General features: G+C 51.5%; 1 protein-coding gene across 2 annotated transcripts; it reads right to left on the bottom strand.

Annotated features, from left to right (window-relative positions):
• Positions 1-27,249, bottom strand: grem2b (gremlin 2, DAN family BMP antagonist b). 2 transcript variants are annotated; one of them, XM_029744759.1, is made up of 2 exons: positions 27,125-27,249; positions 1-1,987 (listed from the first exon to the last, which is right to left on the bottom strand). In XM_029744759.1, exon 2 carries the CDS (start codon positions 1,984-1,986, stop codon positions 1,483-1,485), a length of 504 nt encoding a protein of 167 aa, XP_029600619.1. In that variant the 5' UTR covers position 1,987; positions 27,125-27,249; the 3' UTR covers positions 1-1,482. The 2 variants fall into 2 exon arrangements, with proteins under 2 accessions (XP_029600619.1, XP_029600617.1); XM_029744757.1 differs by lacking the exon at positions 27,125-27,249 and adding an exon at positions 8,243-8,300.
• Positions 27,250-27,906: the final 657 nt, after the last annotated feature.

The raw sequence follows: 27,906 nt of genomic DNA, 5'->3' as shown, positions 1-27,906 counted from the left end.
TTTCAACTTCGGTATAGATTTAGCATATCATTTATTAATTTAGGTAAATATAAATGTTATTATAATGTAACATTGTAGTGATATATTCTCTCTAAATCTAATAATGTGATATTTATTTGTACAGAATGATATATTGCCTGTGGAAACCCCAGGTAGTCTGTTGCTGCAGTAGGTCAGCTACTAACCCAGTCAGTCTCTATTCAACAACCTCCTACCCTCTGTGGAAACCCCAGGTAGTCTGGTGCTGCAGTAGGTCAGCTACTAACCCAGTCAGTCTCTATTCAACAACCTCCTACCCTCTGAAACCCCAGGTAGTCTGGTGCTGCAGTAGGTCTACTTCTAACCCAGTCAGTCTCTCCTACCCTCTGAACCCCCAGGTAGTCTGGTGCTGCAGTAGGTCTACTACTAACCCAGTCAGTCTCTCCTACCCTCTGTGGGACCCCCAGGTAGTCTGGTGCTACAGTAGGTCTACTACTAACCCAGTCAGTCTCTCCTACCCTCTGGAAACCCCAGGCAGTCTGTTGCTGCAGTAGGTCTACTACTAACCCAGTCAGTCTCTCCTACCCTCTGTGGGACCCCCAGGTAGTCTGGTGCTGCAGTAGGTCTACTACGAACCCAGTCAGTCTCTCCAACAACTTATCTCCCAGAGTCTCTCTGTGGAATATGGTCATATTCATTAGGGCACACATTAACAACATGTTTTGTAGTTGGAAATGTATAATTTTGTATTGGACAAGTCCCTTTTTGTTTGTCAGTTCTCTTCCATTTCAATACGACCCCGCTCACCGACAGGCTGAGGAGGAGACCTGTGGTCCAGGTAAGTCTGTTTCTGCAGAGATGGTAGAGGAAGCGAGATGTCTCACTCTGCTTTTTTTCTTCTTCCTCTGGTTCATATACAGTCAATGAACAAAGTAGACCAGACCCAGCTGCTATCGCACAGTAAACTGCCTGAGTAAGAGATCTTCATTTATCCACCATCTTTGAACTGCAGAGTGTATATAGCCATGGGTTAATTCGGCCTGGGTTGTAGAAATGTCAGTCTCATGTAGAGGGGGGGACGGCAGCGTAGCCTAGTGGTTAGAGCGTTGGGACTAGTAACCGAAAGGTTGCAAGATCGAATCCCCGAGCCGACAAGGTAAAAATCTCTCGTTCTTCCCCAAGTTCCTAGGCCGTCATTTGAAAATAAGAATTTGTTCATAACTGACTTGCCTAGTAAAATAAAGAGTGCTTGGTATGATCAACGCAGAGCTGCTCCATAGAAATGTCTGTCATGCTCAGTACTCCTAAAGAAGAGTAGGCCCCTTCCGGTTTTATGTATTCATTCTATGTGCCCGTCAGTAAAAGGCATGTTCTACACCCTCATGTACTCAAGTCTTGTACAAACTGTTTCCTGTGTGGTGAGCTGAACAACTGGATAGTATCTAGTGATTGTCCAAGATGATTAAAAAAAAGAGAGAGCGAGAAGCAGGAGGGAGACGAGTATCACTGCTTCCCAGAGTCACTGACGGAGACGGATATACAGCGACACTGTTTGACTCTCTGGATCTTACGGTGCCTGAAGGGCGGCTGGAGGTCGGGACAGTCCAGCTCGACGGTCAGCGTGGTGAACCGCTGCGGCCGACAGAAAGCACAGGACCGGAAAGAATCCTGCTCCGTTTTAACGTGCCGTGGGATATAGAAAGAGTTACACTGGCCGTAGCAGAACCTGTTGATGACGGTACGACTGACACAGCCCTCCTCGCTCACGGTCTGACGCAGCGGCTGGGTCTTGCACCAGTCGCTCTTCAGGTACTTCCTCTCGGTGACGACGAGAGCTTCCTGGCTGGAGGCAAGTATTTCCTGTTTACGGGTGCGTTTGTCAGAGGTGTTGCCCTTCCCCTTGAAAGGGTTGGGGATGGAGCCCTGGAGGCGGGTCTTGCGGGTGTCGCCGCCCACCGCAAACAGGATACCTGCGAGCAGGATTGACAGAACAAACTGCCGGTACATCCTGACAGAGAGAGGAGAGGAGAGGTTAGAACAAACTACCTGTACATCCTGACAGAGAGAGGAGAGGAGAGGTTAGAACAAACTACCTGCACATCCTGACAGAGAGAGGAGAGGAGAGGTTAGACCAAACTACCTGTACATCCTGACAGAGAGGAGAGGTTAGAACAAACTACCTGTACATCCTGACAGAGAGGAGAGGTTAGAACAAACTACCTGTACATCCTGACAGAGAGGAGAGGTTAGAACAAACTACCTGCACATCCTGACAGAGAGGAGAGGTTAGAACAAACTACCTGTACATCCTGACAGAGAGGAGAGGTTAGAACAAACTACCTGTACATCCTGACAGAGAGAGGAGAGGTTAGAACAAACTACCTGTACATCCTGACAGAGAGGAGAGGAGAGAACAAACTACCTGTACATCCTGACAGAGAGAGGAGAGGAGAGGTTAGAACAAACTACCTGCACATCCTGACAGAGAGAGGAGAGGAGAGGTTAGACCAAACTACCTGTACATCCTGACAGAGAGGAGAGGTTAGAACAAACTACCTGTACATCCTGACAGAGAGGAGAGATTAGAACAAACTACCTGTACATCCTGACAGAGAGGAGAGGTTAGAACAAACTACCTGTACATCCTGACAGAGAGGAGAGGTTAGAACAAACTACCTGCACATCCTGACAGAGAGGAGAGGTTAGAACAAACTACATGTACATCCTGACAGAGAGGAGAGGTTAGAACAAACTACCTGTACATCCTGACAGAGAGAGGAGAGGTTAGAACAAACTACCTGTACATCCTGACAGAGAGGAGAGGAGAGAACAAACTACCTGTACATCCTGACAGAGAGAGGAGAGGAGAGGTTAGAACAAACTACCTGCACATCCTGACAGAGAGAGGAGAGGAGAGGTTAGACCAAACTACCTGTACATCCTGACAGAGAGGAGAGGTTAGAACAAACTACCTGTACATCCTGACAGAGAGGAGAGGTTAGAACAAACTACCTGTACATCCTGACAGAGAGGAGAGGTTAGAACAAACTACCTGTACATCCTGACAGAGAGGAGAGGTTAGAACAAACTACCTGTACATCCTGACAGAGAGAGGAGAGGTTAGAACAAACTACCTGTACATCCTGACAGAGGGAGGAGAGGTTAGAACAAACTACCTGTACATCCTGATAGAGAGGAGAGGTTAGAACAAACTACCTGTACATCCTGACAGAGAGGAGAGGTTAGAACAAACTACCTGTACATCCTGACAGAGGAGAGGTTAGAACAAACTACCTGTACATCCTGGGACACACCTCTATTAATCTCAAGACAGTTAGACTTGTGATTGTCAGTATATACACATTGTGTTCTGTCGTTAATATAATTCCTTAACCAATTTACTGCCCCTGAGATCAATGTTTCTGAGTCTAACTAGCAACAATTCATGGTCAACTGAATCAAAGGCCTTTTGATAAATCCACAAACAGAGCAGCACAATGTTTTTTTTTTTAATCAAGTCCATTAATGATGTCATGTACCACTGCCATAGCTGCAGTTGTGGCGCTGTGCCCTGATCTAAATCCAGACTGAACCCCACTCAGTATGTTATTTTCAATGAAGATGCTTTTTTAACTGTGAGTTCACTAGATTCATAGACTTGGCCAGGATAGGGAGTGGTAGACTTTGGCCAGGATATAGGAAGTCGTAGACTTTGGCCAGGATATAGGGAGTCGTAGACTTTGGCCAGGATATAGGGAGTCGTAGACTTTGGCCAGGATATAGGGAGTCGTAGACTTTGGCCAGGATAGGGAGTCGTAGACTTTGGCCAGGATAGGGAGTCGTAGACTTTGGCCAGGATAGGGAGTCGTAGACTTTGGCCAGGATAGGGAGTGGTAGACTTTGGCCAGGATATAGGAAGTCGTAGACTTTGGCCAGGATATAGGAAGTCGTAGACTTTGGCCAGGATATAGGAAGTCGTAGACTTTGGCCAGGATATAGGGAGTCGTAGACTTTGGCCAGGATAGGGAGTCGTAGACTTTGGCCAGGATAGGGAGTCGTAGACTTTGGCCAGGATATAGGGAGTCGTAGACTTTGGCCAGGATAGGGATTCATATACTTTGGCCAGGATAGGGAGCCGTAGACTTTGGCCAGGATATAGGGAGTCGTAGACTTTGGCCAGGGTAGGGAGCCGTAGACTTTGGCCAGGGTAGGGAGCCGTAGACTTTGGCCAGGATAGGGTGTCGTAGACTTTGTCCAGGATAGGGAGTTTAGAGAGAGGACGGTAGTTATTAGCCTCTGAGGGATCTCCACCCTTTAGCAGTGGGAGGACATCAGCTGATTTCCAAATGCTGGTTATGGAATTGGTCAAGGGGCTTGGGGTCCAGGTTGTCTGGACCTGCAGCCTTTTATAGTGTCTATGCTTTTGACTGGGTGCTATCTTTAAGAGGTAAGGGGTCCAGGTTGTCTGGACCTGCAGACTTTTTTAGTGTCTATAGCCTTTTAGTGCTTATAGACCTCAGTATAAGAAACAGGCTCAAAGTGTAAATGGTTCACACGAGGGTCTATATCATAGTTGACTGTAACAGAGCTTTACATTAGAGGCCTGGGCCCCAACATTATCAAAAACTGACCCAGCAGATATGAAGTGCTTGTTGAAAAACCCCTACAATATCAGCTTTATCCTTCACTTCATTATAATCCATCGTTAAATGGTCAGGAATGTCAGAGGAGACATTAAAACCTGCCACTGATTTGATTAGCTTCCAGAACTTGGTAGGGTTGTTTTTAGGTTCTCTGTGACTGTATTTAGATAGTAATCTGATTTGATTAGCTTCCAGTACTTGGTAGGGTTGTTTTAGGTTCTCTGTGACTGTATTTAGATAGTAATCTGATTTGATTAGCTTCCAGTACTTGGTAGGGTTGTTTTAGGTTCTCTGTGGACTGCATTTAGATAGTAATCAATTCAAAATAATGAATTCAGGGTCATGTAGCTTGTGCAGGACATCAGAGAGTTAAGCGCGTCTCCCGAAGCCGAGGGCGGTCTGTAGCAGCCGACTACAGTGATGTGGGAGTCCTTATATACCGTTCACTTAAACCGCAAACTATTAAAAATGTTTGGCTTTGGTAATGGAGAACATTTCAGAGGTGTTAAACTCAGATTTCACATAAATTACAAACCCCTTCTCCTTTATTCATCCGATCCGTTCTAAAAAAAAAAACAACAGTTTACTATCAATAGAAATATAGTTGAGTTTCTGATAAAAACCATTGTCTGCATTTTGTCGTATTGGCGCATATTCTAATCATGTCTATTTTTTTGGGAATTAGACTTCTGACATTAACATGTAAGAGGCCGAAACCTGCTCTGTTTTTAAAATCATAGAGAGTCGGTAGCGATTGAATCGGGGATGGCATTGAGTAAAGAGCAGACACAGTGACGGATACATAATGCCGGTTTTTAGAGGTATTTCAGCAACAGGTGTAGAACGACGTAGATTTCCCCCCACCGCTCACGGTGCATCAGGTTTTTCCAATCTGGAAACCGCTTCTCCGCTCCTCACCTTCAGAGCGCATCGCGTAGCGGGATTTACGCGCAGACAGACGCTGCTGACTCAGCTCCAATTCCTACAGGGTTGCAGTTGACGAGCGGCAAGAGGCAGAACAAAAATGACTTAGTGAAATAGAAGTTTGTGTATTCGTCAAATAGACTAATATCTAAAAAATAATAGTTGTTATATAAAGCATCCACCTTCACATCCAAAGTGTTTGGTTTTGTGTACAGGATCATTACAACTTTTTTTAACTCAGATCTCAAGGATCAGACATACAAACGGACTGACTGATTGGCTGCCATCTTGGATTTAGCGGCCTTTGGTGTAACATGGCTTGTTCAGTCAGCAAGAATGATGAAGAAACAACTTCGTTTCAAATGTCGTTTTGATCCATACTCTGACTGCACCTAAAATATGTGAAAGACATATTTTATAGAGTATATGGTAGATTTAGTGATTATTCATACTTTTAAATTCCCTGTTTTTATTTTTGTCCTTTGGATTGAGATCCTTTTGGATGTGCAACCTAATCTAGGATTGTGTCCCAAATGACACTATTCCCTTTATAGTGCACTACCCGGTCTGTAATACCTACATGTTTCAAGCAGACCACTATATAGTCCATGTCACACCGATCACAGCAAACCATTTCTGATTGGACCTCGCTTTGTTTCACGGGGGCATTGTCATGCTGAAACAGGAAAGGGCCTTTTCCCCAAACAGGTAGCGTTCTCCTGGCATCCGCCAAACCCAGATTCCTCCGTCGGACTGCCAGATGGTGAAGCGTGATTCATCACTCCAGAGAACGCGTTTCCACTGCTTCAGAGTCCAATGGCGGTGAGCTTTACGCCACTCCATCCGACGCTTGGCGTTGCTCATGGTGATCTTAGGCTTGTGTGCGGCTGCTCGGCCATGGAAACCCATTGCATGAAGTTCCCGACGAACAGTTATTGTGCTGACGTTGCTTCCAGAGGCAGTTTGGAACTCAGTAGTGAGTGTTGTAACAGAGGACGGATTATTTTTACACGCTACGTGCTTCAGCACTGAGCGGTCCTGTTTTGTGAGCTTGTGTGGCCTACCACTTTGCTTCTGAGCCGTTGTTGCTCCTAGACGTTTCCACTTCACAATAACAGCACTTACAGTTGACCAGGGGCAGCTCTAGCAGGGCAGAAATTTGACGAACTGACTTGTTGGAAAGGTGACATCCTATGACAGTGACACGATAAGTCACTAAGCTCTTCATTAAGGCCATTCTGATCATGTTTGTCTATGGAGATTGCATGGCTGTGTGCTCGATTGTATACACCTGTCAGCAACGGGTGTGGCTGAAATAGCCAAATCCATTAATTTGAAGGGTTGTCCACATACTTTTCTATATAAAGTGTACATCTACCTCAATTACCTGGTACTCCTGCACATGGACTCAGTACTGGTACTCTGTGTATATAGTACTGGTGTATATAGTACTGGTGTATATAGTACTGGTGTATATATATAGTACTGGTGTATATATATAGTACTGGTGTATATATATAGTACTGGTGTATATATATAGTACTGGTGTATATCTATAGTACTGGTGTATATATATATATAGTACTGGTATGTATATATATATATATATATATATATAGTACTGGTGTGTATATAGTACTGGTGTATATAGTACTGGTGTATATAGTACTGGTATATATAGTTATTGTTACTCATTGTGTATTTATTCCTTGTGTTATTATTTTGATATGTTTCTCTCTGCGTTGTGGGGAAGGGTCCGTCAGTAAACATTCCACTGTTAGTCTACTACACCTGTTGTTTCTCTCTGCGTTGTGGGGAAGGGCCCGTGTTGTTTATTGAGCATGTGACAAGTATAATTTTCTTTTATTTGACTTTTGACAGGAGCACTATGGGGACACGAGGTGCACTTTGGGATGCTGTTTAAAAAAATATAAATATAAACAGCTTTGTCTACGTGTAGTCTCCTTCTCTCTATCCTTCTCTCTATCCCTCCCTCCCTTCCTCCCTCCCTCCCTATATCCCTCCCTCATCAATCTCTCTCCCTGTCTCCCTCCCTCTCTGTCTCCCTCCCTCTCTGTCTCCCTCCCTCTCTGTCTCCCTCCCTCCCTCTCTGTCTCCCTCCCTCCCTCTCTGTCTCCCTCCCTCCCTCTCTGTCTCCCTCCCTCCCTCTCTGTCTCCCTCCCTCCCTCTCTGTCTCCCTCCCTCTCTGTCTCCCTCCCTCTCTGTCTCCCTCCCTCTCTGTCTCCCTCCCTCCCTCTGTCTCTCTCCCTCCCTCCCTCCCTCCCTCCCCCTCCCTCCCTCCCTGTTTCCCTCCCTCCCTCCCTGTTTCCCTCCCTCCCTCCCTGTCTCTCTCTCTCCCCCTCCCCCTCTTTTTCTCTCTTTTTCTCTCTTTCTCTCTTTTTCTCTTTTCTCTCTCTCTCTCTCTCTCTCTCTCTCTCATTGCAGTATGTGGTCTGATCGTTGGGGTCAGTCAACCCTCAGCTCTTTCTACTAGTTTCACATAGTTTCCTTCAGGACAGGAAGAGGCAGATTAACTCTAATTTGTCACTTTGTCTCACTCAGCTCGGCAGGATCCACGGCTAGGAATAATGATTAAGTAGGGAGAACTGAGGGGCCACAGACAGACAGACATCTTTGTAGCACGTGGCTATAAATTTGAAAATCAATTTTCTAAGAGTTGAAATGGTATTACTCACAGACATTGGACCTCTTTAACGCCTGGCATCTGTCTGTCGCTTCCTCTCCTCTCCTCTCTCTCCCCTCTCTCTCTCCTCTCTCTCCCCTCTCTCTCTCCTCTCTCTCTCTCTCCCCTCTCTCTCTCCTCCCTCTCTCTCCCCTCTCTCTCTCCTCCCTCTCTCTCCCCTCTCTCTCCTCTCTCCTCGCTCTCTCCTCTCGATCTCCTCGCTTTCCTCGCTCTCTCTCTGATTTTCTGTTTTTAACTAAAATAACCAAAAGCTTCTAAATATATCTGTCAGTAAAGTCAACACTTCCCAGTGTGAATATATCTGTCAGTAAAGTCAACACTTCCCAGTGTGAATATATCTGTTAGTTTAGCCAACACTTCCCAGTGTGAATATATCTGTCAGTAAAGTCAACACTTCCCAGTGTGAATATATCTGTCAGTAGAAGTCAACACTTCCCAGTGTGAATATATCTGTCAGTAGAAGTCAACACTTCCCAGTGTGAATATATCTGTCAGTAAAGTCAACACTTCCCAGTGTGAATATATCTGTCAGTAAAGTCAACACTTCCCAGTGTGAATATATCTGTCAGTAGAAGTCAACACTTCCCAGTGTGAATATATCTGTCAGTAGAAGTCAACACTTCCCAGTGTGAATATATCTGTCAGTAAAAGTCAACACTTCCCAGTGTGAATATATCTGTCAGTAGAAGTCAACACTTCCCAGTGTGAATATATCTGTCAGTGAAGCCAACACTTCCCAATATGAATGAGAATCTGATCTAGGTCTAGAAATAGTTTTGTGAGCCATGTGATTCCAAAACTGTTCTATTCCATATACAGTTTGTAAGCTGTCAGGGCAGTTTTCCCTACTGGGCCTGAGGAAGAGATCTCCAGTGGTAGAACAAAGCCTTGGCTGTTGGCAGGGAAGATGAGAAACCAGAGGTGAAGATGCAGCCTGTCTCTGTCTGGCAGGTCAAGAAACTCTGCTAAGTATTATGTTACTTCATCAACTCATATCATCAGTCTCACTCTGAATCTGACTGTGCTTCAGAGAAATGATGGAGGGGGGGAGGGAGTCCTCAGTGGAGGAATGATGGAGGGGGGAGGGAGGGAGTCCTCAGTGGAGTAATGATGGAGGGGGGGAGTCCTCAGTGGAGTAATGATAGAGGGGGGGAGGGAGGGAGGGAGTCCTCAGTGGAGTAATGATGGAGGGAGGGAGTCCTCAGTGGAGTAATGATGGAGGGGGGGAGGGAGGGAGTCCTCAGTGGAGTAATGATGGAGGGGGGGAGGGAGTCCTCAGTGGAGTAACGATGGAGGGAGGGAGGGAGTCCTCAGTGGAGTAATGATGGAGGGAGGGAGGGAGGGAGTCCTCAGTGGAGGGAGGGAGTCCTCAGTGGAGTAATGATGGAGGGGGGAGGGAGGGAGGGAGTCCTCAGTGGAGTAATGATGGAGGGGGGAGGGAGGGAGGGAGTCCTCAGTGGAGTAATGATGGAGGGAGGGAGTCCTCAGTGGAGTAATGATGGAGGGGGGGAGGGAGGGAGTCCTCAGTGGAGTAATGATGGAGGGAGGGAGTCCTCAGTGGAGTAATGATGGAGGGGGGGAGGGAGTCCTCAGTGGAGTAACGATGGAGGGAGGGAGTCCTCAGTGGAGTAATGATGGAGGGAGGGAGGGAGTCCTCAGTGGGGTAATGATGGAGGGGGGGAGGGAGGGAGTCCTCAGTGGAGTAATGATGGGGGGAGGGAGGGAGGGAGTCCTCAGTGGAGTAATGATGGAGGGGGGAAGGGAGGGAGTCCTCAGTGGAGTAATGATGGAGGGAGGGAGGGAGTCCTCAGTGGGGTAATGATGGAGGGAGGGAGGGAGTCCTCAGTGGAGTAATGATGGAGGGAGGGAGGGAGTCAGTGGAGTAATGATGGGGGGAGGGAGGGAGGGAGTCCTCAGTGGAGTAATGATGGGGGAGGGAGGGAGGGAGTCCTCAGTGGAGTAATGATGGAGGGGGGGAGGGAGGGAGTCCTCAGTGGAGTAATGATGGAGGGGGGGGAGGGAGGGAGTCCTCAGTGGAGTAATGATGGAGGGAGGGAGGGAGTCCTCAGTGGGGTAATGATGGAGGGAGGGAGTCCTCAGTGGGGTAATGATGGAGGGAGGGAGGGAGGGAGTCCTCAGTGGAGTAATGATGGAGGGAGGGAGGGAGTCCTCAGTGGAGTAATGATGGAGGGAGGGAGGGAGGGAGGGAGGGAGTCCTCAGTGGAGTAATGATGGAGGGAGGGAGGGAGTCCTCAGTGGAGTAATGAGGGAGGGAGTCCTCAGTGGAGTAATGATGGAGGGAGGGAGGGAGTCCTCAGTGGGGTAATGATGGAGGGAGGGAGTCCTCAGTGGAGTAATGATGGAGGGAGGGAGGGAGTCCTCAGTGGAGTAATGATGGAGGGAGGGAGGGAGGGAGTCCTCAGTGGAGTAATGATGGAGGGGGGGAGGGAGTGAGTCCTCAGTGGAGTAATGATGGAGGGAGGGAGGGAGGGAGTCCTCAGTGGAGTAATGATGGAGGGGGGGAGTCCTCAGTGGAGTAATGATGGAGGGAGGGAGTCCTCAGTGGAGTAATGATGGAGGGAGGGAGGGAGGGAGTCCTCAGTGGAGTAATGATGGATGGAGGGAGGGAGGGAGGGAGGGAGTCCTCAGTGGAGTAATGATGGAGGGGGGGAGGGAGTCCTCAGTGGAGTAATGATGGAGGGGGGGAGGGAGTCCTCAGTGGAGTAATGATGGAGGGAGGGAGGGAGTCCTCAGTGGGGTAATGATGGAGGGGGGGGAGGGAGGGAGTCCTCAGTTGAGTAATGATGGAGGGAGGGAGGGAGTCCTCAGTGGAGGAATGATGGAGGGGGGAGGGAGTCCTCAGTGGAGTAATGATGGAGGGAGGGAGGGAGGGAGTCCTCAGTGGGGTAATGATGGAGGGAGGGAGGGAGGGAGTCCTCAGTGGAGTAATGATGGAGGGGGGGAGGGAGTCCTCAGTGGGGTAATGATGGAGGGAGGGAGGGAGTCCTCAGTGGAGTAATGATGGAGGGAGGGAGGGAGTCCTCAGTGGAGTAATGATGGAGGGAGGGAGGGAGTCCTCAGTGGAGTAATGATGGAGGGAGGGAGGGAGGGAGTCCTCAGTGGAGTAATGATGGAGGGAGGGAGGGAGGGAGTCCTCAGTGGAGTAATGATGGAGGGGGGGAGTCCTCAGTGGAGTAATGATGGAGGGAGGGAGTCCTCAGTGGAGTAATGATGGAGGGAGGGAGGGAGTCCTCAGTGGAGTAATGATGGAGGGGGGGGAGGGAGTCCTCAGTGGAGTAACGATGGAGGGAGGGAGGGAGGGAGTCCTCAGTGGAGTAATGATGGAGGGGGGGAGGGAGTCCTCAGTGGAGTAATGATGGAGGGAGGGAGTCCTCAGTGGAGTAATGATGGAGGGAGGGAGGGAGGGAGTCCTCAGTGGAGTAATGATGGAGGGGGGAGGGAGGGAGTCCTCAGTGGGGTAATGATGGAGGGAGGGAGGGAGTCCTCAGTGGAGTAATGATGGAGGGAGGGAGGGAGTCCTCAGTGGGGTAATGATGGAGGGAGGGAGGGAGTCCTCAGTGGGGTAATGATGGAGGGAGGGAGGGAGTCCTCAGTGGAGTAATGATGGAGGGAGGGAGGGAGTCCTCAGTGGAGTAATGATGGAGGGAGGGAGGGAGTCCTCAGTAGAGTAACGATGGAGGGAGGGAGTGAGTCCTCAGTGGAGTAATGATGGAGGGAGGGAGGGAGTCCTCAGTGGGGTAATGATGGAGGGGGGGGGAGGGAGTCCTCAGTGGGGTAATGATGGAGGGGGGGAGGGAGGGAGTCCTCAGTGGAGTAATGATGGAGGGGGGGGAGGGAGGGAGTCCTCAGTGGAGTAATGATGGAGGGAGGGAGGGAGTCCTCAGTGTTGTAATGATGGAGGGAGGGAGGGAGGGAGTCCTCAGTGGAGTAATGATGGAGGGTGGGAGGGAGGGAGTCCTCAGTGGAGTAATGATGGAGGGAGGGAGGGAGTCCTCAGTGGAGTAATGATGGAGGGGGGGAGGGAGGGAGTCCTCAGTGGAGTAATGATGGAGGGAGTCCTCAGTGGAGTAATGATGGAGGGGGGGAGGGAGGGAGTCCTCAGTGGAGTAATGGAGGGAGGGAGTCCTCAGTGGAGTAATGATGGAGGGAGGGAGGGAGTCCTCAGTGGAGTAATGATGGAGGGAGGGAGGGAGGGAGTCCTCAGTGGAGTAATGATGGAGGGAGGGAGGGAGGGAGTCCTCAGTGGAGTAATGATGGAGGGAGGGAGGGAGTCCTCAGTGGAGTAATGATGGAGGGAGTCCTCAGTGGAGTAATGATGGAGGGGGGGAGGGGGGAGTCCTCAGTGGAGTAATGATGGAGGGAGGGAGGGAGTCCTCAGTGGAGTAATGATGGAGGGGGGGGAGGGGGGAGTCCTCAGTGGAGTAATGATGGAGGGAGTGAGGGAGTCCTCAGTGGAGTAATGATGGAGGGAGGGAGGGAGGGAGTCCTCAGTGGGGTAATGATGGAGGGGAGGGAGTCCTCAGTGGAGTAATGATGGAGGGGGGGAGGGAGTCCTCAGTAGAGTAACGATGGAGGGAGGGAGTGAGTCCTCAGTGGAGTAATGATGGAGGGAGGGAGGGAGTCCTCAGTGGGGTAATGATGGAGGGGGGGGGAGGGAGTCCTCAGTGGGGTAATGATGGAGGGGGGGAGGGAGGGAGTCCTCAGTGGAGTAATGATGGAGGGGGGAGGGAGGGAGTCCTCAGTGGAGTAATGATGGAGGGAGGGAGGGAAGTCCCTCAGTGGAGTAATGATGGAGGGAGGGAGGGAGTCCTCAGTGGAGTAATGATGGAGGGAGGGAGGGAGTCCTCAGTGGAGTAATGATGGAGGGTGGGAGGGAGGGAGTCCTCAGGAGTAATGATGGAGGGAGGGAGGGAGTCCTCAGTTGGAGTAATGATGGAGGGGGGGAGGGAGGGAGTCCTCAGTGGAGTAATGATGGAGGGAGTCCTCAGTGGAGTATGATGGAGGGGGGGAGGGAGGGAAGTCCTCAGTGGAGTAATGGAAGGGAGGGAGTCCTCAGTGGAGTAATGATGGAGGGAGGGAGGGAGTCCCTCAGTGGAGTAATGATGGAGGGAGGGAGGGAGGAGTCCTCAGTGGAGTAATGATGGAGGGGGGAGGGAGGGAGTCCTCAGTGGAGTAATGATGGAGGGGGGAGGGAGGGAGTCATCAGTGGAGTAATGATGGAGGGAGTCCTCAGTGGAGTAATGATGGAGGGGGGAGGGGGAGTCCTCAGTGGAGTAATGATGGAGGGAGGGAGGGAGTCCTCAGTGGAGTAATGATGGAGGGGGGGAGGGGGGAGTCCTCAGTGGAGTAATGATGGAGGGAGTGAGGGAGTCCTCAGTGGAGTAATGATGGAGGGAGGGAGGGAGTCCTCAGTGGGGTAATGATGGAGGGAGGGAGGGAGTCCTCAGTGGAGTAATGATGGAGGGGGGGAGGGAGACCTCAGTGGAGTAATGATGGAGGGAGGGAGGGAGTCCTCAGTGGAGTAATGATGGAGGGAGGGAGGGAGTCCTCAGTGGAGTAATGATGGAGGGAGGGAGGGAGTCCTCAGTGGAGTAATGATGGAGGGAGAGAGGGAGGGAGTCCTCAGTGGAGTAATGATGGAGGGAGAGAGGGAGGGAGGGAGTCCTCAGTGGAGTAATGATGGAGGGAGGGAGGGAGTCCTCAGTGGAGTAATGATGGAGGGAGGGAGGGAGGGAGTCCTCAGTGGAGTAATGATGGAGGGGGGGAGGGTGTCCTCAGTGGAGTAATGATGGAGGGGGGGAGGGAGGGAGTCCTCAGTGGAGTAATGATGGAGGGAGGGAGGGAGTCCTCAGTGCAGTAATGATGGAGGGAGGGAGTCCTCAGTGGAGTAATGATGGAGGGGGGGAGGGAGTCCTCAGTGGAGTAATGATGGAGGGGGGGAGGGAGTCCTCAGTGGAGTAATGATGGAGGGGGGGAGGGAGTCCTCAGTGGAGTAATGATGGAGGGGGGGAGGGAGTCCTCAGTGGAGGAATGATGGAGGGGGGAGGGAGTCCTCAGTGGAGTAATGATGGAGGGAGGGAGGGAGGGAGTCCTCAGTGGGGTAATGATGGAGGGAGGGAGGGAGTCCTCAGTGGAGTAATGATGGAGGTAGGGAGGGAGTCCTCAGTGGAGTAATGATGGATGGAGGGAGGGAGGGAGGGAGTCCTCAGTGGAGTAATGATGGAGGGGGGGAGGGAGTCCTCAGTGGAGTAATGATGGAGGGGGGGAGGGAGTCCTCAGTGGAGTAATGATGGAGGGAGGGAGGGAGTCCTCAGTGGGGTAATGATGGAGGGGGGGAGGGAGGGAGTCCTCAGTTGAGTAATGATGGACGGAGGGAGGGAGTCCTCAGTGGAGGAATGATGGAGGGGGGGAGGGAGTCCTCAGTGGAGTAATGATGGAGGGAGGGAGGGAGGGAGTCCTCAGTGGGGTAATGATGGAGGGAGGGAGGGAGTCCTCAGTGGAGTAATGATGGAGGGGGGGAGGGAGTCCTCAGTGGGGTAATGATGGAGGGGGGGGAGGGAGTCCTCAGTGGAGTAATGAGGGAGGGAGGGAGGGAGTCCTCAGTGGAGTAATGATGGAGGGAGGGAGGGAGTCCTCAGTGGAGTAATGATGGAGGGAGGGAGGGAGGGAGTCCTCAGTGGAGTAATGATGGAGGGGAGGGGAGGGAGTCCTCAGTGGAGTAATGATGGAGGGGGGGAGTCCTCAGTGGAGTAATGATGGAGGGAGGGACGTCCTCAGTGGAGTAATGATGGAGGGAGGGGGGAGTCCTCAGTGTAGTAATGTGAGGGGGGGAGGTGGGTCCTCAGTGGAGTAACGATGGAGGGAGGGAGGGAGGGAGTCCTCAGTGGAGTAATGATGGAGGGGGGGAGGGAGTCCTCAGTGGAGTAATGATGGAGGGAGGGAGGGAGTCCTCAGTGGAGTAATGATGGAGGGAGGGAGGGAGGGAGGGAGTCCTCAGTGGAGTAATGATGGAGGGGGGGGAGGGAGGGAGTCCTCAGCGGGGTAATGATGGAGGGAGGGAGGGAGTCCTCAGTGGAGTAATGATGGAGGGAGGGAGGGAGTCCTCAGTGGGGTAATGATGGAGGGAGGGAGGGAGTCCTCAGTGGGGTAATGATGGAGGGAGGGAGGGAGTCCTCAGTGGAGTAATGATGGAGGGAGGGAGGGAGTCCTCAGTGAGTAATGATGGAGGGAGGGAGGGAGTCCTCAGTAGAGTAACGATGGAGGGAGGGAGTGAGTCCTCAGTGGAGTAATGATGGAGGGAGGGAGGGAGTCCTCAGTGGGGTAATGATGGAGGGGGGGGAGGGAGTCCTCAGTGGGGTAATGATGGAGGGGGGGGAGGGAGGGAGTCCTCAGTGGAGTAATGATGGAGGGGGGGAGGGAGGGAGTCCTCAGTGGAGTAATGATGGAGGGAGGGAGGGAGTCCTCAGTGGAGTAATGATGGAGGGAGGGAGGGAGGGAGTCCTCAGTGGAGTAATGATGGAGGGAGGGAGTCCTCAGTGGAGTAATGATGGAGGGTGGGAGGGAGGGGAGGTCCTCAGTGGAGGGATGATGGAGGGAGGGAGGGAGGTCTCAGTGGAGTAATGATGGAGGGGGGGGAGGGAGGGAGTCCTCCGTGGAGTAATATGGATTGGAGTCCTCAGTGGAGTAATGATGGAGGGGGGAGGAGGGAGTTCCTCAGTGGAGTAATGGGGGAGGGAGTCCTCAGGGAGTAATGATGGAGGGGAGGCCTCAGTGGAGTAATGATGGAGGGAGGGAGGGAGGGAGTCCTCAGTGGAGTAATGATGGAGGGAGGGAGGGAGGGAGTCCTCAGTGGAGTAATGATGGAGGGAGGGAGGGAGTCCTCAGTGGAGTAATGATGGAGGGGGGGGGAGGGGGGAGTCCCTCAGTGGAGTAATGATGGAGGGATGTGAGGGAAGTCCTCAGTGGAGTAATGATGGAGGGAGGGAGGGAGGGAGTCCTCAGTTGGGGGTAATGATGGAGGGAGGAGGGAGTCCTCAGTGGAGTAATGATGGAGGGGGAGGGAGTCCTCAGTGGAGTAATGATGGAGGGAGGGAGGGCAGTCCTCAGGGAGTAATGATGGAGGGAGGGAGGGACGTCCTCAGTGGAGTAATGATGGAGGGAGGGAGGGAGTCATCACTGTGGAGTAATGATGGAGGGAGGCGAGAGGGGGAGGGAGTCCTCAGTGGAGTAATGATGGAGGGAGAGAGGGAGTGGAAGTCTCAGTGGAGTAATGATGGAGGGAGGGAGGGGAAGTCCTCAGTGGAGTAATGATGGAGGGAGGGGGGAGGGAGTCCTCAGTGGGTAATGATGAGGGGGGGAGGAGGGTGTCCTCAGTGGAGTAATGATGGAGGGGGGGAGGGAGGGAGTCCTCAGTGGAGTAATGATGGAGGGAGGAGGAGTCCTCAGTGCAGTAATGATGGAGGGAGGGAGTCCTCAGTGGAGTAATGAGGAGGGGGGGAGGAGTCCTCAGTGGAGTAATGATGGAAGGGGGGGAGGGAGTCCTCAGTGGAGTAATGATGGAGGGGGGGAGGGAGTCCTCAGTGGAGTAATGATTGGAGGGGGGGAGGGAGTCCTCAGTGGAGTAATGATGGAGGGAGGGAGGGAGTCCTCAGTGGAGTAATGATGGAGGGGGGGAGGGAGGAGTCCTCAGTGGAGTAATGATGGAGGGAGGGGGGAGGGAGTCCTCAGTGGAGGAATGATGGAGGGGGGAGGGAGTCCTCAGTGGAGTAATGATGGAGGGAGGGAGGGAGGGAGTCCTCAGTGGGGTAATGATGGAGGGAGGGAGGGAGTCGTCAGTGGAGTAATGATTGGAGGGAGGGAGGGAGGGAGGGAGGGAGTCCTCAGTGGAGTAATGATGGAGGGGGGGAGGGAGTCCTCAGTGGAGTAATGATGGAGGGGGGGAGGGAGTCCTCAGTGGAGTAATGATGGAGGGAGGGAGGGAGTCCTCAGTGGGTAATGATGGAGGGGGGGAGGGAGGGAGTCCTCAGTGAGTAATGATGGAGGGAGGGAGGGAGTCCTCAGTGGAGGAATGGAGGGGGAGGGAGTCCTCAGTGGGTAATGATGGAGGGGGGGAGGGAGTCCTCAGTGGAGTAATGATGGAGGGGGGGAGGGAGTCCTCAGTGGAGTAATGATGGAGGGAGGGAGGGAGTCCTCAGTGGGGTAATGATGGAGGGGGGGAGGGAGGGAGTCCTCAGTTGAGTAATGATGGAGGGAGGAGGGAGTCCTCAGTGGAGGAATGATGGAGGGGGGAGGGAGTCCTCAGTGGAGTAATGAGGAGGGAGGGAGGGAGGGAGTCCTCAGTGGGGTAATGATGGAGGGAGGGAGGGAGTCCTCAGTGGAGTAATGATGGGGGGGGGGGGGGAGTCCTCAGTGGGGTAATGATGGAGGGAGGGAGGGAGTCCTCAGTGGAGTAATGATGGAGGGAGGGAGGGAGTCCTCAGTGGAGTAATGATGGAGGGAGGGAGGGAGTCCTCAGTGGGGGAATGATGGAGGGAGGGAGGGAGTCCTCAGTGGAGTAATGATGGAGGGAGGGAGGGAGTCCTCAGTGGGGGTAATGATGGAGGGGGGGAGGGAGTCCTCAGTGGAGTAATGATGGAGGGGAGGGAGTCCTCAGGAGTAATGAGAGGAGGGAGGGAGTCCTCAGTGGGAGTAATGATGGGGGGGGGGGGGGAGACCTCAGTGGAGTAATGATGGAGGGAGGGAGTCCTCAGTGGAGTAATGATGGAGGGAGGGAGGGAGTCCTCAGTGGAAAGCTAAAGTAGGATAGACCTCTCCACCTCCATCTCTTCTGTCTTCCTCTAAAGTCTCTAGAGTCTTTCTGTCTATCGCTAGCCCCTTTGGAAGTGTTGTGGATGTAGGCAAGTAGGTCACAGAGCATGAGGAGTTGGAGGAACAGAAGAACAGAAAGGTTCTTCACAATCCTCACAAAACAACACCTTCTCATGGTCTGTTGTCGGAGGAGAACGTGGGAGCCAGTTCTGCTCTTTAAATGAAAATGAGTGAAAATCAGAGTTGAAAGTCCAGTATCATAAATGCTACTGTAGTGTATTAACGGATGGCCGTAGTGAAGTCCAGTATCATAAATGCTACTGTAGTGTATTAACGGATGGACGTAGTGAAGTCCAGTATCATAAATGCTACTGTAGTGTATTAACGGATGGCCGTAGTGAAGTCCTGTATCATAAATGCTACTGTAGTGTATTAACGGATGGCCGTAGTGAAGTCCAGTATCATAAATGCTACTGTAGTGTATTAACGGATGGCCGTAGTGAAGTCCTGTATCATAAATGCTACTGTAGTGTATTAAACGGATGGACGTAGTGAAGTCCAGTATCATAAATGCTACTGTAGTGTATTAACGGATGGCCGTAGTGAAGTCCAGTATCATAAATGCTACTGTAGTGTATTAACGGATGGCCGTAGTGAAGTCCAGTATCATAAATGCTACTGTAGTGTATTAACGGATGGACTTAGTGAAGTCCAGTATCATAAATGCTACTGTAGTGTATTAACGGATGGCCGTAGTGAAGTCCAGTATCATAAATGCTACTGTAGTGTATTAACGGATGGCCGTAGTGAAGTCCAGTATCATAAATGCTACTGTAGTGTATTAACGGATGGCCGTAGTGAAGTCCAGTATCATAAATGCTACTGTAGTGTATTAACGGATGGCCGTAGTGAAGTCCAGTATCATAAATGCTACTGTAGTGTATTAACGGATGGACGTAGTGAAGTCCAGTATCATAAATGCTACTGTAGTGTATTAACGGATGGCCGTAGTGAAGTCCTGTATCATAAATGCTACTGTAGTGTATTAACGGATGGCCGTAGTGAAGTCCAGTATCATAAATGCTACTGTAGTGTTAACGGATGGCCGTAGTGAAGTCCTGTATCATAAATGCTACTGTAGTGTATTAACGGATGGCCGTAGTGAAGTCCAGTATCATAAATGCTACTGTAGTGTATTAACGGATGGCCGTAGTGAAGAGATTTCTCCAAGAGAGAAACTGGAATAGTAACTTGTATGAGGTGTGGTACATCATCTTGAAGAAAAAGAGGGATATGAATACCGTGTCCCGTAGGAAATGAACTAGAGTACTTCCTGTGTCTCGCTAACACACATTCTGCATCAGCAAACCAACAAGTCAGGAAGATCGGAAACCTGCTGAGACCGTCCTATGTCCACTAACACCGCTGAAAAGGCACCTTGAGGAGGGCAGCTCCAGGTCTGACCAGCCCAGCGCATGGAGCTCACAGCTGGTACTGCCTTCCCCTGCCGGGCCGGTACTGCCTTCCCCCTGCCGGGCCGGTACTGCCTTCCCCTGCCGGGCCGGTACTGCCTCCCCCTGCCGGGCCGGTACTGCCTTCCCCCTACCGGGCCGGTACTGCCTTCCCCCTGCCGGCCGGTACTGCCTTCCCCCTGCCGGGCCGGTACTGCCTTCCCCCTGCCGGGCCGGTACTGCCTTCCCCCTGCCGGGCCGGTACTGCCTTCCCCCTGCCGGGCCGGTACTGCCTTCCCCCTGCTGGGCCGGTCCCCTGCTGGGCTGGGGCTGTGGTTGGCTGACTGGGGCTGTGGTTGGCTGACCCCTGGACTGTTTGCTGTTTTGCCCTGTGAAATTCCACATGAGCCAGCACCCCCCTTACCCCCACCCACAGCCAGCCAGCAGCCCCCACCCCCCCCAGCCAGCATCTCTCAGCTGGGGCAACATGAGGACTATCTCTCAGCTGGTGGCAATTATCAACAGCAGCAGGAAGGGGTTGTGTGTGTGTGTGTGTGTGTGTGTGTGTGGGTGTGTGTGTGTGTGTGTGTGTGTGTCTCTGTGTGTGTGTGTGTGTGTGTCTCTGTGTGTGTGTGTCTCTGTGTGTGTGTGTCTCTGTGTGTGTGTGTCTCTGTGTGTGTGTGTCTCTGTGTGTGTCAGAAAGTGCATTGTGGTTACAGCAGCCCCAGGCTAAATGTTCTCTGTGTTAGAGAACCACATATAGCTTGGTTCATTTCAAAATGCTCCACATTAGTAATGCGGTTTTCAGCCGATGGTCGGCAGAAAGTGATGAGGAGAATTAGTAGAATTGTGATTCATTGTGTAAATGTAATACATGCTTCATTAACAATCAAAGGCCTCAGAATGTGTGTTAGCTGACATAGGAAGGCCTCAGCTGGTTTCAGGTCGTTAACTTGTTGGTGGGGCTGGGACTGATGGAGGGGGGAGGGGGGGATGCTGGCTGGAGGTGGGGTGGGGGGCTGGTGATGGCTGGAGGTGGGGGTGGGGGCTGCTGGCTGTGGTGGGGGTGGGGGCTGCTGGCTGTGGTGGGGGCTGCTGGCTGTGGTGGGGGCTGCTGGCTGTGGTGGGGGTGGCAGTGGGGGCTGCTGGCTGGAGGTGGGGGCTGCTGGCTGTGGTGGGGGGTGAAGTGGGGGATGGTGTGGGGGTGGGGGTGGGGGTGCTGGCTGTGTGTGGGGGGGGGGGCTGCTGGCTGTGGTGGGGGCTGCTGGCTGTGGTGGGGGCTGATGGCGTGGGGGTGGGGGCTGATGGCTGGAGGTGGGGGTGGGGGCTGCTGGATGGAGGTGGGGGCTGATGGCTGTGGTGGGGGTGGGGTGATGGATGTGGTGGGGGCGGCTGGAGGTGGGGTGGGGGCTGCTGGGGAGGGTGGTGGGGGGGGGGGTGCTGCTGGCTGTGGTGGGGGTGGGGGGGGGGATGATGGCTGTGGGGGGGCTGCTGGCTGGAGGGGGGGGTGGGGCTGATGGCTGTGGTGGGGGTGGAAGTGGGGGCTGATGGCTGTGGTGGGGGTGGGGGTGATGGGTGGGGGGCTGGGCTGGGGTGGGGGTGGGGCTGATGGCTGTGGTGGGGGTGGGGCTGAGCTGGGGGTGTGGGTGGGGGATGATGGCTGTGGTGGGGGTGGTTGGGGGCTGCTGGCTGTGGTGGGGGTGGGGGCTGCTGGCTGGGGGGGGGGGCTGCTGGCTATGGTGGGGGTGGGGGTGGGGGCTGTGGGGGGGGGGGATGGCTATGGTGGGGGTGGGGGGGGCTGGCTGGGGGTGGGGGGCTGCTGGCTGTGCTGGGGGTGGGGGCTGCTGGCTGTGGTAGGGGAGTGCTGGCTGTGGGGGGGGCTGGGGGCTGCTGGCTGTGGTGGGGGTGGGGGCTGCTGGCTGGGGGTGGGGGTTGGGGGGGCTCATGTGGAATTTCACAGGGCAAAACAGCAAACCACAGCCCCAGTACCGATCAGGGGGAAGGCAGTACAGGCCCGGAAGGGGGAAGGCAGTACCGGCCCAGCAGGGGGAAGGCAGTACAGGCCCGGAAGGGGGAAGGCAGTACCGGCCCAGCAGGGGGAAGGCAGTACAGGCCTGGCAGGGGGAAGGCAGTACAAGGCCTGGCAGGGGGAAGGCAGTACGGCCCGGCAGGGGGAAGGCAGTACCAGCAGTGAGCTCCATGCGGGCTGGTCAGACGGGAGCTGCCCCTCAAGGGTGCCTTTCAGAGGTTTATCTCCCTGGGTAAAATAACCAACAGCATGGAAACACAAACACTGGAGCCATGTCGTCTGGAAGTCAAGGTTACTGTAGGTTGGTTCACCTAACAACCACAGAATCCTATTTGGTACCACTGCTCTCAGTCTGAAGCCAATCAGCTATCTGAGATCAGTGTGTGAAGAACAATAATGAGATGGTGGACACCAGAAAGATGCAAACATCTCCTCTCCTCCCTCCCTCCATCCCTCCCTCTCCTCCATACCTGCCTCTCCTCCATCCCTGCCTCTCTCCCCATACCCTCCTCCCTCCCTCCATCTGCCTCCCTCCATCCCTGCCTCTCCTCCATCCCTGCCTCTCCTCCATCCCTCCCTCCATCCCTGCCTCCCTCCATCCCTGCCTCTCTCCATACCTGCCTCTCCTCCATCCCTCCCTCTCTCCATCCCTGCCTCTCCTCCATCCCTCCCTCTCTCCATCCCTGCCTCTCCTCCATCCCTCCCTCCCTCCATCCCTGCCTCCCTCCATCCCTGCCTCTCCATACCTGCCTCTCCTCCATCCCTCCCTCTCTCCATCCCTGCCTCTCCTCCATCCCTCCCTCTCTCCATCCCTGCCTCTCCTCCATCCCTGCCTCTCCTCCATCCCTCCTCCTCCATCCCTCTCCTCCTCCATCCCTGCCTCTCCTCCATCCCTGCCTCTCTCATCCATGCCTCTCCATCCCTCCCTCCCTCCATCCTCCTCTCTCCATACCTGCCTCTCCTCCATCCATCCCTCCCTCCCTCTCCTCCATCCCTCCCTCTCCTCCATCCCTCCCTCTCCTCCATACCTGCCTCTCCTCCATCCCTCCCTGTCCTTCATCCCTGCCTCTCCTTCATCCCTGCCTCTCCTCCATCCCTGCCTCTCCTCCATCCCTCCCTCTCCTCCCTCCCTCCCTCTCCTCCATCCCTCCCTCCCTCCATCCCTCTCCTCCATCCCTCCCTCTCCTCCATCCCTCCCTCTCCTCCATACCTGCCTCTCCTCCATCCCTGCCTCTCCTCCATCCCTGCCTCTCCTCCATTCCTCTCCATCCTGCTCTCTCCATCCCTGCCTCTCCTCCATACCTCCCTCCCTCCATCCCTACTCTTCCATCCACCCTCCTCCATCCCTCCCTCTCCTCCATCCCTACCTCTCTCCATACCTGCCTCTCCTTCATCCCTGCCTCCCTCCGTCTCTGCCTCCCTCCGGTGCTGTCTGTCACGGTCCCCTAACGGTGCTGTCTGTAACGGTCCCCTAACGGTGCTGTCTGTAACGGTCCCCTAACGGTCCCCTGACGGTGCTGTCTGTAACGGTGCAGTCTGTAACGGTGCAGTCTGTAACGGTGCTGTCTGTAACGGTCCCTAACGGTGCTGTCTGTAATGGTGCTGTCTGTAACGGTGCAGTCTGTAATGGTGCTGTCTGTAACGGTGCAGTCTGTAACGGTCCCCTAACGGTGCTGTCTGTAACGGTCCCCTAACGGTGCTGTCTGTAACGGTGCAGTCTGTAACGGTGCAGTCTGTAACGGTGCAGTCTGTAACGGTGCTGTCTGTAACGGTGCTGTCTGTAGCGGTGCTGTCTGTAGCGGTCCCCTAACGTGTCTGGAGCTGCGACTTTGTGAGAAATCACTAAGCTGATCACAGACCCCTTTTACACACACACACACACACACACACACACACACACACACACACACACACACACACACGTTCATAGTTCGGACACACACGTTCATAGTTCGGACACACACGTTCATAGTTCGGAAACACACACACACACACACACACACACACACACACACACACACACACACACACACGTTCATAGTTCGGACACACACACACACACAGTTCGGACACACACACACACACACACACACACACACACACACAGTTCGGACACACACACACACACACACACACACACACACACACACACACACACACACACACACACACACACACACACACACACGTTCATAGTTCGGACACACACACACACACACACACACGTTCATAGTTCGGACACACACACACACACACACACACACACACACACACACACACACACACACGTTCATAGTTCGGACACACACACACACACACACACACACACACACACGTTCATAGTTCGGACACACACACACACACACGTTCATAGTTCGGACACACACACACACACACACACACACACGTTCATAGTTCGGACACACACACACACACGTTCATAGTTCGGACACACACACACACACACACGTTCATAGTTCGGACACACACACACACACACACACACACACACGTTCATAGTTCGGACACACACACACACACACGTTCATAGTTCGGACACACACACACACACACACACGTTCATAGTTCGGACACACACACACACACACACGTTCATAGTTCGGACACACACACACACACACACGTTCATAGTTCGGACACACACACACACACACACGTTCATAGTTCGGACACACACACACACGCGTTCATAGTTCGGACACACACACACGCGCGTTCATAGTTCGGACACACACACACACACACACACACACACACACACACACACACACACACACACACGTTCATAGTTCGGACACACACACATTCATAGTACTGAGCAATACACAAAGCACTGTACAAGCCTTCTAGACTTCTGAGGTCAACTAAGCCATCTCTTCTATTCATTCTTAGCCATCCCTTCTAGCCATCCCTTCTAGCCATCCCTTCTAGCCATCTCTTCTATTCATCTCTTCTAGCCATCCCTTCTAGCCATCCCTTCTAGCCATCCCTTCTAGCCCTCCCTTCTAGCCATCCCTTCTAGCATCCCTTCTAGCCATCCCTTCTAGCCCTCCCTTCTAGCCCTCCCTTCTAGCCATCCCTTCTAGCCATCCCTTCTAGCCATCCCTTCTAGCCATCCCTTCTAGCCATCCCTTCTAGCCCTCCCTTCTAGCCATCCCTTCTAGCCATCCCTTCTAGCCCTCCCTTCTAGCCCTCCCTTCTAGCCATCCCTTCTAGCCATCCCTTCTAGCCATCCCTTCTCACTCTTGTTAATGTTGAATATGTGTAATTCATTGTTAATAGTAGAGGAGGGGGGGGGGGAGTTAAACCAGTTTTATCATTCAGCGTCTGTCCGTCCAAGGTAATATAGTATTATTTCTAACAAAGATATCTACATATATTTCAGGATGTTGTGTATCCCCGGAAATAATCATACTTCATGTTGTGTTGTGTCTTAGGTCTGTCTTCATGCTGTGGTGTCTCTCTCTTGTTGGGATGTGTGTTTTGTCCTATTTAAATTGTTTTATTTAAAAAAAATTAATCCCAGGCCCTCTTCCCCATCAAGAGGTCTTTTGCCTTTTGGTAGGTCGTCATTGAAAAATAAGAATTTGTTCTTTAACTGACTTGCCTAGTTAAATAAAGGTATAATAATTAAACAATAAATAAAAATACAACGTAAACATTACAGTTTTGAAAACAAAAAAAGTGGTCTCTCGGCACGGGACGAGGTAAATTAAACCGCCTACACATTTCTGTAATTAAATATTACTCCTACCTTTTAAAAAACGATTTCTATCTTTAGTTCTCAAACACAATCCCAGTCTAGGTCCTGTTGATACCTCATATCCCAGCGATAACGCTTTGCATTACCCCTAGGAAACAAAACACTTATATTTGGCTCAACTTACCCCAAGGCAAACATTTACACTGTATTAGCCTACACAGCTACAAGGATACACTTTACTACTACACTTTAATACTACACTTTACTACTACACTTTACTACTACACTTTAATACTGCACTTTACTACTACACTTTACTACTACACTTTACTACTACACTTTACTACTACACTTTAATACTACACTTTACTACTACACTTTACTACTACACTTTAATACTACACTTTACTACTACACTTTACTACTACACTTTAATACTACACTTTACTACTACACTTTAATACTACACTTTACTACTACACTTTACTACTACACTTTAATACTACACTTTACTACTACACTTAATACTACACTTTACTACTACACTTTATACACACATACTACACACTTTACTACTACACTTTACTACACTTAATACTACACTTTAATACTACACTTTAATACTACACTTTAATACTACACTTTAATACTACACTTTACTACTACACTTTAATACTACACTTTAATACTACACTTTAATACTACACTTTAATACTACACTTTAATACTACACTTTATATACACACTTTCATGCTAGGTTTAGGACCTCATATTGAAGCTAATAGAGACATGATGTTTATAACAATGTTAAAATGATCTACTTTGGTTAGATACAAGCATAATGAAACCTCTTAACACAATAAATTAATTTGACTTGATGAAAATCAGGGTTTTTTTTGGACTTAACTTGCTGGTCACTTTTTCCCCATGTGGTTTCATCCTTCACGGGCTCAATGAAATGATCACCTCTTCCTACATATTTGGTTCAATTTATTAATTTTAATTTAATTTTGTGTTTCCTAGAAACAAGGGGTGGCTCAACTTCACCCCACTCTCCCTTACTGCTGCTACTCTGTTGGTTTTATGGATTAAAATGTCCCTTACAGTAACAACATAAAGTCATTTAATAAATAAAGTTGTGTGAATTGTGATGAGGGTAAAGTTGTCTCATTTCAGCGATGTAAATAAATGAAAGTCATCTACAAAAAGGGGGTACTAGAGTACAACGTCACAGCTGATCGGATTAACACGGAGATTATGTTAACGTCTTATCTAATATGCCTGCCGTTTACAGTAAACTGTGCCCAGAGCTTGTCTAAGTGATGATGATTGAGATAAGGAGTACATTTGGTACTCTATTCTCAGTGTGTTTCTGTCTCTAAGGATAGGAAGTGTCAGGTCAGTTGACCTCTTGTCTGTAAGGATAGGGAAGTGTCAGGTCAGTTGACCTCTTGTCTGTAAGGATAGGGAAGTGTCAGGTCAGTTGATCTTGTCTGTAAAGATAGGAAGTGTCAGGTCAGTGACCTCTTGTCTCTAAGGATAGGGAAGTGTCAGGTCAGTTGACCTCTTGTCTGTAAGGATAGGAAGTGTCAGGTCAGTTGACCTCTTGTCTGTAAAGATAGGAAGTGTCAGGTCAGTTGACCTCTTGTCTGTAAGGATAGGGAAGTGTCAGGTCAGTTGACCTCTTGTCTGTAAGGATAGGGAAGTGTCAGGTCAGTTGACCTCTTGTCTCTAAGGATAGGGAAGTGTCAGGTCAGTTGACCTCTTGTCTGTAAGGATAGGGAAGTGTCAGGTCAGTTGACCTCTTGTCTCTAAGGATAGGGAAGTGTCAGGTCAGTTTACCTCTTGTTTCAGGCGTCCAAAGCGTCCTCTCTCTCTCTCTGTGTCCCGGTCTGTCCTTGCGTTTAGGGTTAGGTAAGTATTCCAGTAGAGACAGAGGTGATGGGTTGAGGTGGTCTATTCGTTGGTCAGTCCATCATCGGTTGGCTCCTCTGTTCGTTGGTAAGTGTGAAGGTTTTTCAGCTTTCTATCAGATCATGGTTTCTGCTGAGCTTTTTTGGTGGTTTGTTAGCTGGTCTCTACCTGGTCAATCCGCTACCTCTCCGGGGTCCTGGTGAGGTAGCTGTGTGGACCCGTGGACAGGCTGAGTCCCTGTGGTTAGGGTCTCTCTCTCTCTCTCTATCTCTCTCTCTCTTCTGTCTCTCTCTGTCTCTCTCTGTCTCTCTTGTCTCTGTGTGTGTCTCTCTGTCTCTGTGTGTGTCTCTCTCTCTGTGTGGTCTCTCTCTCTGTGTGTGTCTCTCTCTGTGTGTCTCTGTGTTCTGGCTCCTCTCCATCACCCGCATGTGGATGTTATCACCCAGCAGACTTTATTGGCTTTCAACACTAAACAAGTCTCGCCCTTCCCTCCCTAACACTCCTCTCTCTCTCTCTCTCTCTCTCTCTCTCTCTCTGTAGACTGCCCCTCCTTGTTTCTCCTTCTCACCCTCATTGCACTGTTAATTCAATCCAACCAAGCCCCGTCGACAAAGCGCACACACACACACACCAACACACACACACACACACTGCAACACTTTCCCAGTGTCTGATGTGGTTGATCCCCTGCTTGCTACCCGGCAGGGGGA

The sequence above is a fragment of the Salmo trutta genome, unplaced genomic scaffold (genome assembly GCF_901001165.1).
Source record: "Salmo trutta unplaced genomic scaffold, fSalTru1.1, whole genome shotgun sequence".
NCBI classification, from domain to species: Eukaryota; Metazoa; Chordata; class Actinopteri; order Salmoniformes; family Salmonidae; genus Salmo; species Salmo trutta.
This window is presented reverse-complemented; position numbering and strand designations above follow the sequence as displayed.